A 15140-nucleotide genomic window follows, 5' to 3' on the forward strand; every position below is an offset into this window, starting at 1 on the left:
CGACTTACTTTTTTCATTATGGCTATTTTTGATTAAAATGATTATTATATTTAATTGTGTGTTACTGTAAAAGGCTAACTCGTTGGCAAAAATTTCCGATTTTGCTGATAATTTTCTGGTAAATTACTGAGAAATATTCTTCCTAAAAATACTTTCACCGTGGAATTAAAATCTCTATACTTGCAGTGTCCAGCCGCTGTTTTCTGCGAAGGAGGATCGCCCCTGCAATGGCGAGTATCCCGTACGATCCTGCCGGGTCGCTCACTTCCTCCTTCTCCCCTCCCCCTCTTCAATCAAACTTCGCGAACGACTCTCTGAGAAGGGAAGCCTACAGTTCACAGGGAGGAGAGCCACGCCCGAACAGTTCCAGAGTTCTCCGAAGTTCACCAACCATTCGTTAAAAAAAACATCACCATATTTGCAAGGATTTGTATATTTCACTGTCGTAACAGTATTTTAAATAACGCTAAACTAACCTAACCAATTTTTCATTTTAGTTACGATGACCTAACCTAAACTACCCTCACCGCGAAAAAAAAAATCAGGGGTGGTCATGTCTGCATGATCACATGCTAACTGCGTGAAGCCTTTTCTTTCCTTCAGCTAATTGTTGCTCCATATTGGTCAAACGCTCAAGACATTGGCCGAAGTGTAGTGTTGGCAGTGTTAAAACAGCTTTAATGAACTTTTTTCTTCTTCATAAGATGTGGTCAAACACCATTTACGCAATTTTTTAGGCGTACACAATATGGTGACGACGAGGTTAAGAGAGTGACTTCACCTACGTCACAGCATGCCGTCTCCTTGCGATTCCAAAATCCGCGTGGAAAATATAATAAAGAACTATAATTCATCACACTGACCGAACATAACCTAACAATTTAGTTCGGCAAACTTCGGAACTGTTCGGGCTGTGGTCCTGCGAACTGCGGGCCGTCCCTGATGTGGGAACGCACCCGTCGCTCTTCTTGCCCATGGTGGCCACGAACGCCGCCCGACCCGCCGCTCTCTGGCCTGGGACCAGACCGCCCATCCCCAGGAGAGACACCAGGTTGCTGCGTGCACACACACACACACATACACACTCGCGTGAGCATGGAGGGCTTACTCAGACTTCTCACACCTGCGGTTCCCTCGAGGCTCTGTCTCACCCCGCCATTTGAATCATTTCCCCCGTTTATTTAGTCGTTACTTTCTTTTTAAAGGTCGATTTATATAATTTAAACTCGACGCTTCCCTTGCATTTTTTGTTCTGCCTAAAATATTTTTAAAAGTCATTGACCTTGTGTAAAATCATGGTTGTAGAAAGGCGTGCAAATCTTCGTAACTTATGATTTGTGCGAATTTTTACACTAAATGAATTTCTGTTGAAAATATGTGTGGCAGAAAAACCAACTCAACGGAGGCATAGAGTTGATATTTTAGAGAAAAAAAATTCAATTAAGATTAATGACTAAAAAACGGAAAATATCCAGATGGCCTTAAAAGAGGAACTCTCAATGAGGCACACGTCTATCACATACTTTCCTACTTTGACGCTGCCAGCAAACCAGAAGGTTTAAATAGTGTTGAAAATTTGTTTCTTGTGTACGTGTATTAAATTGACGATCGTTTAAGTTAAGCACTTGTAAGTCATTGAACTGAATTTTGTTTTTGTTCAGATTTTTTTAAATATTTTCGGTTCTAACATAAAAAATTAATCACACACAAAACCTCAAAATATGTTCAATCAAAAGTTGAAAAAATGAAATGGAAGCAGCTGAACCAATAAACAAACTTCAAAAACATCAAAGGTAATAAAAACTAGCGGCCATATGTTACTAACATTTCGGAGATCATAATTTCATCCGTCCGTGACTCAGAAGTGAAAGTTTGGGAAGCTTTTGATGTGGACTGACGGAGATTTTTTTTTTTTTTGCCTTCCGATTGGCTTAAGGTCACGTGTTGCGAGTCCAGCTCCACTCTACATATTACTTCCGGGCCGTCTCCCAAGAACGAACCAATACGAGTTTCATCTCAAAAATCGGGTGTGTGTATATATATATATCAGTAAACCACTAACTCTAATATCTAAATTGAATTTTGTATACCGTGCCGTGGCTCCACACATGCACGCCACTTACAGACTTGGGCCTTGCGTCAGGATCCAACTGTTACGTTAAGGCACTACAAGTTTTCGCGCTTCACTCTCTTTTTGCTGCTAGTTGAGTTATTCACGCAGGTCAGTCGAACGAGCGAGTGAATGTGATTAAAAAAAAGTGAGCGAATATTTCAGTGCTCAACAGTGATGTGTATATGTAATCTCGGTAACGAGCAAATTCATGTGTTCTAATGTTGCAAATACACTTATAATACGAAACTCAGGTACATTCAAAACTATACGTAAAATTCTTTAAAATAGTGCCGAACGTGATAAATGCCTATACCGAGAGCAAGAATGTGACACATCACAAAAATATTGACCTTAAATGGACGCAACCCTTTAATCTGCAGCGATGTTCACCAGGAGTGCCTGGAATTATTTTTTTCACAGTCGCCTGATTATGTTTTAATCTCGGTGTTGGCTTTAAACACGTTACGCATATCAGGTTGTTTAAACGCCCATTTTAAGCGAAATTAAAATTGTTCTGTTATTACTCTGATTAAAAATATTGGAAAAAAAATTGTAATTGATATTTTAATAATTTTTATTTATATCCCCCTCTCCTCCTCCAATACCAAACCGTAATGCAACCGTAAGCACTAAGCAATTATGAAGTTTGGACGGAACTCTCGCACCCATTGACTACCAGGGATTTTAACCAACCACCCCTTTAGTCTATGTTGATACGGGATGGAATAATTAATAATTAAAATAATTATATAATATTATTAAAATAAATTTAATAAAAATAAAATAATAATAACATGCATTATTAATATAAAATAATAATTAAATAATAAATTATAATGAAGTAATAAAATAATAATAACTTGCATTATCAATATAAAATAATTAATAACAATTAATATAATTAAAATAATAATTTTCATTATTAATATAAAATATTAATTAATAATTATATAATTATAATAAAATTAATTAGCATTATTTCTCCGTCCTGCGAAGTGCTATCGCACGCCGTGACGCGGGAAGACTGACGAGCCTCAACTCCAAGCAGCTGTACTTGCCGGAGGTCCGGTCGCACCCCCAGCTGCCTGGACGACAGCACCCAGGTCAGCACCGAGCCGGGCCCCCTCTTGCTCCACGGCTCGCCCAGGTAGTCCTCGGGCCCAGGCGCGAAGGGGCTGCCAGCTGGAACACGAGGTGCGTCAGTGTCACCGAGACCTGCTTGGCTCCTGGGGCCCTATGCTGGAGTTTTAAGTCGTATGCGAGTTGCCAGCCGAGTGGTCTTTTCCGATCGGTTTGATGCTTTGGTATGCACGAATTGTTCCAGTTTACTCGTGTGCGACTCGAGTGTTCGGAATGGAAACCGAGGGGTCCAACTCGAATGAGATAACCATTACGAATGCGAAAAGTCACGAAAACAGTGAAAATGGCGGAGTGGTTGGATGTGTTGGACATTGAAGAGCTTGAATTAGCTGAAATAGAAGCAGCTAGAAACCCTCGTCGATTCCTAGAACGGAAGGATGCGTTTGAACTGGACGACAACAAATTTGTTAAGTTGTTTCGTCTTAACAAGCGGTGTGCCGGAGACCTGATTAGCAGTCTGGAAGAGGTTATGCCAGCACCTTCTCGTACAACTGCACTTTCTGTTGAAACTAAAGTAATTGTTAGCACCTTATAAAAACCAAAGAAGCCCTATTGTTATCTTTATGTGCTTGCTTATGTGTAGTTTCGGTGACAAAACAAATGGTTCGTTACCTGTCAGAGTGCAATGTTATGCAGAAGGCAGTTATGCCTGTAGTACATTTTTAATATAATTATTGACTGAAGTCAAACACTACAGCACCATTAACACAGAATGGCAGTTTATCCCTCCTTGGAGCATACCTGAATTAAGTTACCAGTTAAAATAAATAGCTAATCAAAGATAAACATAAGTAAACCCCCTGTTTAAGCATTATACAGGTTTAAATAGGTAGGCCTACTTCAGTTATGTTAAAATGCTTGGTTTGTTCCTGTGACAGTGGTAATAGCCTGTCATATTTAGTTCCAAGTGAACGTCTATGTCTTGTGTGTATCCACATTAAAATTAGCCTATGTAGCCTGCTCCCTAACGCCAAACTGAACATTAATGGTTAGGCCTACATGTTCATTACAATACTGTAAACACAACACTAGTTAATGCTACTTAGTCTTAATTTTGGTAAATATGTAGAGTAGCGGTATTTGCAAAAAAAATGCTAAAAATCCGAAAATACTTTTATTATATGCTCTTTAACTTCTTCTTTTCAATAAACCCGGCGGAGATAAGAAATTCCAAATACTTTAGGAGATATCGAATTTTTTAATATTCATATTTGGGCGATATTTGTTAAAAAAAAATTTAATTCCGAAAATACTTTTATTCTGTGCTCTTTAACTTCATCTTTTCATTAAACCCTGCGGAGATAAGAAATTCCAAATACTTTAGGAGATATCGAATTTTTTAATATTCATATTTGGGCGATATTTGTTTAAAAAAAATTAAATTCCGAAAATACTTTTATTCTGTGCTCTTTAACTTCATATTTTCATTAAACACGGCGGAGATAAGAAATTCCAAATACTTTAGGAGATATCGAATTTTTAATTTTCATCACAATACCTGTGCTTTCATGCGGCTTTCACCATTGTTTCTTGTTTACGAGTATGAAATTTTTTTTTTTTCGCGACGTACGTGAACGACTACATCATTTTCTACTAATGGCAAAGGAATTGTACCCGCCTCTAACTTAGGCGAGATTTTAACGTTTCAAATTTTAATGTTTTATTTGTTATTTTGATATTGTTGCGCAAGTAATAAGTAAAAAAAAAAATTACGTGAGTTCCTACTGTTCATCCTTTGTCCTGGTTTGTTAGGTCAGGTCAGCTACATTATAAATACTTTAAAACTGAACAAACATTAAAATTAATTCATATTATTTTTAATGTCAGTTTAGTTTGAAAGTATTTATAATGTAACTGACCTGACCTAATCGACAATTTTAATTAATTAGGCATTCACGAACACACGGAAAAATAAAAAAAAATGTTTTGATAAAGAGTTTGTCTTCTTCCTACCGAACACGACAACAAACGAAACGGCGATCGTTGATTGGCCAGTTGGAACACGAGCAGAGTAGCCATCCTGACAAATTCACAGTTCTCTCCGAATTCCCACAATCCACTCGACTTCTCCGTCTCGAAGACTTTTGTGTAAGTCGCATGCGACAAGTAGCACCTCGAGCATAGCAAATGTTGAACACACCAAGTCGTATGCGAGTTCATCACTCTACTCGACTCGAATGGTCTATAAAGTCGAACGATTTCGAGCATCAGGGCCCTGGGTCGGTGGTCCTATCTTCGCCTTCGACCCAGAAGCCAAGCGACTACAGACATTGGCCGCGTAAGCCTGCGACCTGTGTTACATTGTTCTCAATCTATATTAACATAGGAGACACTACTTTGTTTGTAACAACTTAACCTCTGGATTTTAACCCCAGAGTTACTGTAAGTCCAAGATTACCAAACGGTACTTTTTTATACGCCACTAAACGCATCTTAATAACTTTTCTGACAAGTAAATATCTTGGTAAAATAGTTTTGTAACATTTTCAGTATTAGATGGTTCAATCACTACATACGTATATATAATTTCATTGGAACGTCAGTGAAAACGTTAAAAAAAATCAAGTAGTCTTCAGTGTCCTAGCGTGAGTCGTAACATAAAGCTACATTCATACAAACACACTCATCTTAAAACTTACGTATTCCTCACTGCTGTTCACATCTACACGTGGCGTGCGCACGTACGTGAAAGAGTATTTGAAATCTCAATCTACACGTTAAGTTCAGACATTAAAATATCACATACGCACTTCCTGTCTCCTATTGATCGTGGAAGTAATTAGGACTTCAGTATCCAATATATTTTAAAAACGTGTTAAGTGTATGTTAAAAACAAATAAATCATTTTTTTGGGTCCATGGAGTTTTACTTATTCCAAGCTTGGACCCGCTTTGCAATTACTTCCAAGCACATTAAGCTAAAGTTTTTGTTGTACGAGGGGTATATTTTTTAATATTTACAGTTTCGAAATTCGGCCGCTGCAGCGCTGTGGTTGGCATGTATACCTACATCTGTTGACAAGCCACAGACGCTATCATGGAAACTTTCGACCGTATTTACGTTTGTTTTTGAATATTTAAAATGCATCCGGCAATGCATGCAACTGTGAAATACGCGCAGTTATTCGTTTTTATTTTTTAATGCTAGAGGCGCGAAAGCGGTTGAAATTCATCGTCAAATCAGTGAAGTTTATGGAATAACACCTATGTCTGATGGAATGATACGGAAATGGGTCAGAGCTTTTAAAGATGGCCGCACGAATGTTAATGATGAACGAAGAGGGCGACATTCTGTCGTTAGTTAGTTGAAAGCCAACAGCCTGTGCGTCATTGTCGTATGTCGCATGTCGCCCAAAATGTTGCCTCAGTGGAATTGAGGCTTTACTGAAGATTTGGTGCAGAAAGTTGACGAAAACGTGAAAGGGAACAGACGTTTTATGATTTTGTTGTTATCTGATGAGTTTCCTCAGGTCTCAGCGGTTGATTAACCAAACGGGAGACTTCTATGAGGATAGGGGTCAATGGTCGTTAAATCAGGTGGCGGACTTCTATGAAGATGTGATAGAAGGCTCGTTGTACGATAAGTGCCTTAATATTGATGACATTAAGTAGTAAATTATTTAAAATAGAACTGTTAAGGAAAGTCTATTTTTGGTTTCAATATGGTACTTATTAAAATCACGGCTTGTATAACATTTAGAACGTAATATAATGGTGCTGTGAACTCTTCGAATAAATTTGGGCTTAACGTCTGTTCACCAGATAATTATTTTGAGTCGCTAACACACAGTTAAACAGAGCAAGTGTACTGGGTAAGAATTTGGCCATGGCTAATAGTAATGAACCGCCAGAGCATATACCTGGAGTGATTGAGAAGACTATGGAAAATTTTAATAAAGAATGGCCGAAAAGAGGTTCAAATAATATTTTTGACTTCCTTTTTTAAATGAGAAGAATCCTATTACTTCTATAAATTAAAAAAAAAAAACAATTAAATACTATAGCCTGTGCCGTTTCAAAGAAACACGTATTTTGTGGAAATAAAATCAATTTTTTAATCTTATTTGTGTTTCTATCTAAAAAAAAACCGTAAACACCCGGGCTGATGGACGGAAAACCACAATAGGTTTCCGTATTATGAAATACAGAAAAAAAATTAAACTCATAAAACGAGAAACTGAATGAGAAAAGTAAGGATCCTAACATTCTACTATAAACGGTGTCCCAAAGTCCGTATGTGTTGACATACAAGTTCACTAGTTAACTTACCTTGACCCTCATTTTCTTTCGAGACAGGTGTGCGGAAAAAATCTGGAAAAAAAATAAAATAATAAATTTAGTTGAACTAATTTCTTTCAATTTTCACTGGAAAACAAATCAACAATATTATTATTATTGTTGTAACGCCTATGCTTTGTAATGTAGATAGTGGAATACAGGTAATGGACTTGATAGAAATCATTATTTTGTAATAAGCCATTGTTAGTTTGCCGTGTATGTCATAGAGAAAACCTGAAGAACGGATAACACAAGGACGACAGCACAGAATAATGCACTAGGCTTCCCAGGACAAAATAGTTGTGACGTTTCGGGCACTGAGATCTGTTCTCGTAGTTAAGCACAATCAGACTGATAGAGGACACAATTTATTTTTTTCCTAACCTAACTAAAAACTACGTGTGTATGGGAGGGGTCTGGGTTAAGGAAAGACTCTAAGTGCTTCTCAGGAGGACACTGGAAAATAGTTGGCTTAAATACCTTTAATCTCACCTCCTGGCGTGGCCAATGACATTTCTCTATTACATGCCATGCAAAATATCAATGGCGTATTCCTAAGTCCAAAATAGTGATTGGAAATAGGCGAGATGAACTGGCAACTCAGTGCTGTGTCCTTCTACAAAAAATTAATTTCTTCGTTGTAAGATCACCCTATTTTCCGCAGTAATTATTTAACTTTCTTAGCTCAATAAATGTTACCATATTGTTATACTTTTTATCAGAAACTAAATAAATGAATAATCATGTGTGCTGCACGCACGAAAAAATTGTCCCGTTACGCACATTGTTCCGTTACGCTGTCGACGAGTGCAGTAATAATAGGTTATGTTAAAATTGACTAAAAAATTATGGTGATTCAATTAATTGATGATAGATATTTGATTACAATTTATTTATATGAAAACTTGTTCATAATTATATTTAAACTTTATAGCTAAACGCCAGTTTTTAAAATTAATTACAAGTCATCTACACGTGAACTGTATCGTCGACTGTTTATAAAGTGAAGTGAAAAGTAAATGTGGTTTTCATTGCTTATTACAACAATTTCGGCAATAAAGGTTAATTATTCTTGCATTTTAAAAATCTGTTTAATTTTATAATTTCAAGTATTTATTCTTTTATTATTAAAATAAAATGATTCAATTTTATTCATAAAAGTATGCAACGTTGTCACGTTAAACTATCGTCCGTAAACCGACTTTACAGACAACCAATGTTTTAAATGTCCATATTAATTTAAAAGTATACAAAATGTATATTTAAGATGCTGAAATTCGAGGGAAATATTTTTGTGTAGTGTAGTTTGTTGGAACAGGTCAAGCAGCACAGGCTCTCTAGGGGAGACATAAGCACGTACATCAGTACACAGGTGCAGTCTTTCAAAAATAAGTCTTTTTTCTATTACGAAATAAAAAAAATACTACAATCCGTAGCATATTATTCTGCTTCTTTAAAACTGTCAGATGAAATTGAAATTCGGTTTCTTGTGCCTGACGACACTTATAAACGAAATATGACACATACATTAAAAAATAGGTACCATATAAGCACATAGAATAACAACCAAAAACACAAGACATACAATGACACATATCAATAACTTTACGACAAAACACGAAACAACACAACACACAGAGATATAAAGATTGATAAAGTTCATAGTAAATAATTTGTTATATGGGTTTTCACAAAATTCTTAAACAGAAACTAAAATGGTGTTTACAAAATACTTTTTGCTTAAGTTTTTACTAATGAATGTTTACAGATCATTAAAAAAGAGTTATAAATTTTTACAAATTGTACAGTTGCTAATGGTTTTAAAAGTGTCACTAATTCTATAATTGCAAGTTGTAATTATTAATCAAAACCGAGATTTATTTGTCTGAAACATTAAAAAATGGTAATAAAACGTGTATCACTCATTGAACGTTTAGTACAAAGAAAATGCAAATTAAATTTATATAGAAATGTAGCATATTTAAAAGGAATTTAAAAGCCTGAAATTTTAAAATATTAATTTGAGAATTTTTTTTCTGCATACTTTCAGTTCATATTACAATCACAATTAGTTATTTAATTCAAAATTACGAAACAATATTCTACTTTATAGCTAATCAGTTTGAATAACAAAGTATACAATCAACTATAGACTAGTAAAAAAATACGTAAAGAGCTTGCACTGTCGATGGTAAAGTTATTTAAAAATAAAATAAAAGTGTTTTTAGTTAAAATATGCGTGTGCTTACAAGCATGAAATTATGGTATGACATTTTATTTATTTGGTTTTAAAGCCACAGAAAAGTTTACCTTGTTATATCACTGTTGGCTTCAGGAAAAACAACGCGATTTCAAAACTACTCAAGATATCCGAGTGGGGTCGGTTCACGAAAAGCATTTAATAGTTCGCTGAGGGTCGAAAAGTAGTTTAGATTTCGGATTAAGTTTTTAAACTGTATTCTAAGAAGAGTTAAAGTTGCTAAAACGCATGTTTTCGGAGTAATTTTTAGGCGTAATACAACCGGTACAGATTCTTGAAAGCACTTACGGGACTTGCATTTCAACATTATTTTCATTTCTCGGCCATATAACGTTACGGCCACCGCTGAAATTTCACAGTTATCCTGTGACGATGAGAAGACTGCGCGTCAGTTCAGAGCCTTGTGCTTCGATGCTATATATACCGTGCTAGAAATACCAGCTTATCACCCTGCCTCACTAACACCCCTGACGAGGCGGGCCCCTTAATTTGCGCAGCTAATACTGGAAAGCTATTGAAACAAGAGTTTACAAATAATTTTTAAATATTGAGGTACTGGGGCCACACAAAACATCAATGTTAACACTATTTTGTAGTGATACAGTTATTTTCATGTAAATGTACAAATATGTAAGTTTACATGAATATTTATTCCATTTACAAAGTAAATTTATGGTGCACAACGGCAAACAGAACAACTCGACGATGAAACTTGAAATATATAAAAAATAAAATAAAAACAGCGGCTATACAGAGACACACAGATGAACCCAGCGATGTTACAAAACAGCGACGACAGCACAGACGAACTCCGTAAGCCACAGTTGAGCGACAAACCAGATATTTTGAAAACCACAACGATGGTAGCACAGAATAACACAGTATGTTTTTCCCAAGACAAAAGTTGCGACGTTTCGGGAGAGAGATCTATTCCCTTCTTAAGGCACAAACAGACTGAGGTTTCTCAAGATATACAGTTTAATGAGAAATAGTGTATGTCCGAAACTACATCTTGAATTAGTTTACCTATTATTTAAAATGTGGTTTGTCGGTTGTAATTTTATTCAATGAACTATACTGTTTTTTAAATTCACTTAGATACTGATTTTCTTCAAACAGATTTGTATTTTGTTTTATGTGCATATTTGTTTACACTTATATTAACAAGGCACAGGTTATAAGAAGCATACTCAAAACAATGTTCTGTAACAATAAGTTTGAAGAACGTAGTAAAAAATGAGGAAAGAGGGGGGGGGGTAGGGTGGCTAAATTAGTTTAGACAAAAAATTTTTATTTTACAAAAATAACAAGGGCAGGAGTTTCAAAAGCACTTAAGGGTATCGTCAAATAGCCTAAAACTGTATTTTCAAGCATTATCTTTGTAAAAGAGTTTCCTTAGGAGTGACTGGCTTCTGTCCTACCCTTCCCCAAATACTTTACATGGTAAATGTGTAAACAAAATCATATGTAGGTACACGCACTACTACACGATATACTCAAAAGACGTGATTAAAATTTTCGTGATTGTAATTTTTTATAATTGTACTTATAATATTAGATGTCAAAAAAAAATTTTTTATTCTCGTTGATAAAAATACAGCGATAGCAATCCAGTAGAGACAAAAAGGAAACAAGTTTTCAGCTAGACACACATGACCAAATTTCTGAACTAATCCGTTACGTATCATACAATAATATAATATATAGAATAAACCCAAGCAATACCTATCATACTAAAATAGACCAATTCTCAGCCTTTCTAACTACATGCTGATGTACTTACAAACAAGTTTTGGTGAATTTTCGTTTTCTTCGGGTGGCTCATCAGCGTCTATTTTTCCCCGAAGCAAATCTGAAAATTTAACCGAAACAAGCGCACATGAGTCTTACACATAAATCTACATATATGAGGGCAATAAAGCTGTTAGATAACTGTCACACGGGCGTTTTAAGTTTTAAAAACAATCTCAAAGCACTGGATTTAATGTCATGAATTTGCTAACAGAAGACAAAAAGTTTCGAAATAAAGAATGTTAAAATAATTTCTGAATTTTACGGCTTTTGTATTCAAAATCATTCTATCAAACATAATTTTTATTTTTACAACATACGCTAGACATATGGATGAGGCATAAATTTCAATAATCATATATATCTGGAAATGCTTGTTTATTGGCAGACAGAACATCTATTCATATTGCTGCAAACATGTTTAGGGAAAGATTTTTGCAACTTTAATTTAAGGGGACTGCAAAACTATCGAAAAAGTTAAAATAAAGTTTTCAAGCAAATCTTTAGAACTTAATCTTTTCGTAGCACAAACATGCAAATTTATGATGAAAGGAACATTTTAAAGAGCATTCCAGCTGCAACAAAAATTCTGGAATATTCGTTTAAAAGTTATCCCTGTAAACCTGTTTACGTTCAACCATAGGCTGTCTTAGAAGTTCTAAGTTAGAACAGTTATAACTGATAACTTACAGAAACAAATTAAAAAAATATATATATTAACGTCGTCTAGACTGAAGTAAAATACTAAGCAAGAGTTCAGACGTATTCTGATTCAGTAAAACAGACTATAACTATTATCAGAGTCGTATCCCCGAAATTATAATTTTTGTCTGCAAAAATAAATATTGTGTTCAAACAATATCATTTAATTTGGCATCCTAAAAAGTGCTCTCTTACCTATAATCTAATCAAACACAAATCATCGAAAAGGAAGTATTTGAAATGTGATTTTAAAGAACTTCTATTTATCAGAATTTTGTGAAGAATTTAGAGGGGAATATAATACAAAACATCTCTCTTTTCCCATGGTATAATCGACAGATTTTTCAGAAAGCGCTCCATATCACACCTTTGTGTTTAGAAAAACCTATTTACTACACCCGAATGATCCACAATCATGATTCTCGGATTTTTTTTTTTTTGTTTTCTGCTGTAAATTAACTTAATGTTAGGTGTTTTACATAAATAAAATTCTCGAAAAGAAAATCTTTTTTGTACGTCCAATTCGCGTTTTCGCACCGTTAGGTGATCGAAGCTAGCAACGAAAATTTGTAGTTTGATCAGTTTTATCCAAAGTACTCTAAAATCGTGGAAATTAACGATTATCGCAACCAAAAAAAAAGTTATTGTTTTGTTCTGACCACAAAGTTGCGCGAGCGAGCGGTGATCTTCGGAAGTGTTCGGAAGTATTCGGGTGTGCGACTAGGTGTCCCTCTTCGTCCCGGTGCTGACCTTTGTACAGGTTGAAGCCGTCCTTGCTGGCGGCGCAGGCTGCGAGCACGCCCCACGCCAACAAGCCGACGACGAGCGCGATCCGACTCATCCCCGCGGCTACCAACCTTTCTGAAATGAAAAAAAAAAAATAGGTTGTCTGTAAAGTCGGTTTACGGACGATAGTTTAACGTGACAACGTCATATCAAAACATTGATGAAATGATTGCATACTTTTATGAATAAAATTGAATAATTTTTATTTTAATAATAAAAGAATAAATACTTGAAATTATACTAGTAATCAGATTTTTAAAATGCAAGAAGCATTAACCTTTATTGCCGAAATTGTTGTTGTAATAAGCAATGAAAACCACATTAACTTTTCACTTCACTTTATACCTAGTTTTTTGAAGCAGTTTTTGGTTCCGTCCGCTAGATGGTGGCTTTCATAATGTATTGCTAACATAGCTAAAATGATTGTGCTTGTGACTGGCACGTAGACGGAGACGGATACGCATACCCCGGAACATTCCTGCTGCTTCCACAATGCAAGGAGACAGTAACGAATGCTAACCGATGAGATTGCATTTCAAGATCATGGCACTGGCGGAATTTAAAATGTGTTTATATTTAAAAATGAATGTTTGTGTGTTCGTCTTCTATACGTCCACGCATCGTTCATTCAATTGAGTTGAAACTTTTCACACTTTGCCTTCGAAAAAAGGGGAAGGTCACACTGTCTAGGTGAGATTTAGATAATACCAACCCGTAAAGCAGAAATTAAGATGGCACGCGAATAGTATTTATGTCAATTCCTCTTTTCTATGGTCCGAAAAATGGTAGACTGCAAGTCAAGATAGATAGATATAGAGGAAACAAGATAAAGAAAGAGAGGCAGAGAGAGATAGAGTAAGGTAGAGAGGGATAAAGATAGAGAGAGTGAAAGAGAAATACAGAGTAAGGAGAGCGATATAGATATATATAGGTATAGAGCTAGAGATATATATAATGCGATATATATATATATATATATATATATATATCGATTAAGAGAAATAAAAAAATATGTATACATAGAAAAAATATATATAAAAAGAGATAAAAATAAAGCGTTAGAGATATAGAGAAGTTTACAGTATTTATTTAGAGATATAGATATAGGTATATGAAGATACATATAATATATTTATCTATATATATACATAGAGGTATGGAGTTATACGGAGAGATGAATATAAAGTAATAAAGATATATTAAGAGTTATATAGAGTTACAGAGAGATAAAGAGAGAGATAGAGAGATGCTTTGTATGTGTGTACAAACTTAAAATAAAGTACAAAAAAAATTACAAAGAGGAATTGCAACGCATGCCGGGTATTAGCTAGTGTGTTATAAAAATAAACGCAAGGTAATAATAGAACACTGGATATTCTTGTACTTGAAATAATTTTTAACGTATAAACAAACACGGCTACAACCGCAGCCAAGTACTCGGCTTCTGATGGTCGAAATGAGCAACGTAAACCTAATAGCTCAGCATTGCCGAGCTAATCTGTACATGTCCTTCTACGTCTGCGTGATCCATCCCCGTGTCCGTGTCATTGCAGAACTGGCCTCAGAAGTAGAATTACCAGACTGGTTGTAGTCCTGCATGAGTTCACTAACGGCGCTATGCGATAAGCGTTGCTTCTGCTGAAAAGTAACTTGATAGCTGAGATGTGATACATTAATTCGCGATTAGAGAGGCTAGCAAAGCGAAATTACACGTTCCCTGAAACTTACGAGGATTCATATTTAAATAAACCTTTAAAATTCGGAGTATAGCAGTGTATAAGAGGCTACAGAACGACGTGTGTAGTGTGCAATTGACGTATCCGCAGCCGCAAGGCTTCGACACATCCAATCGCTCGGTACCGCTAAAGCGGCACAAACATGGCGTTAAATAGCAATTAGTTACACCACTCTCTTCTTGGTTGTGGCGCTGTGAGCGTTATACCTTTTTTTTTTGCGTTATGCTACTTTTTGTTACGTTCTGATGATGTTAGGTAGCTCCCTTGAAATATGCCGACTGCTATGCCTTCGCTTTTGACGCGGCTGGAACCTCTCAAAGCCAGCGATTTGCACT

The 15140-nt window shown here is 35.6% G+C and overlaps 1 protein-coding gene across 1 annotated transcript in view; it reads right to left on the minus strand.

The window, feature by feature from the left end:
• Nucleotides 1–2482: 2482 nt before the first annotated feature.
• The window catches only part of LOC134534541 (uncharacterized), a 49479-nt gene continuing 36821 nt past the window's right edge, over nucleotides 2483–15140 (minus strand). Inside the window, exons 2-6 of the mRNA XM_063373024.1 lie at nucleotides 13034–13144; nucleotides 11574–11642; nucleotides 7522–7563; nucleotides 3168–3295; nucleotides 2483–2512 (exon numbers count right to left, since the gene is read on the minus strand). Coding sequence (XP_063229094.1) covers nucleotides 2483–2512; nucleotides 3168–3295; nucleotides 7522–7563; nucleotides 11574–11642; nucleotides 13034–13124 — 360 coding nt within the window. The 5' untranslated portion in view covers nucleotides 13125–13144. The remainder of the gene's footprint in view (nucleotides 2513–3167; nucleotides 3296–7521; nucleotides 7564–11573; nucleotides 11643–13033; nucleotides 13145–15140) is intronic.

This window comes from Bacillus rossius, chromosome 7 (assembly GCF_032445375.1).
Source record: "Bacillus rossius redtenbacheri isolate Brsri chromosome 7, Brsri_v3, whole genome shotgun sequence".
Classification (NCBI taxonomy): domain Eukaryota; kingdom Metazoa; phylum Arthropoda; class Insecta; order Phasmatodea; family Bacillidae; genus Bacillus; species Bacillus rossius.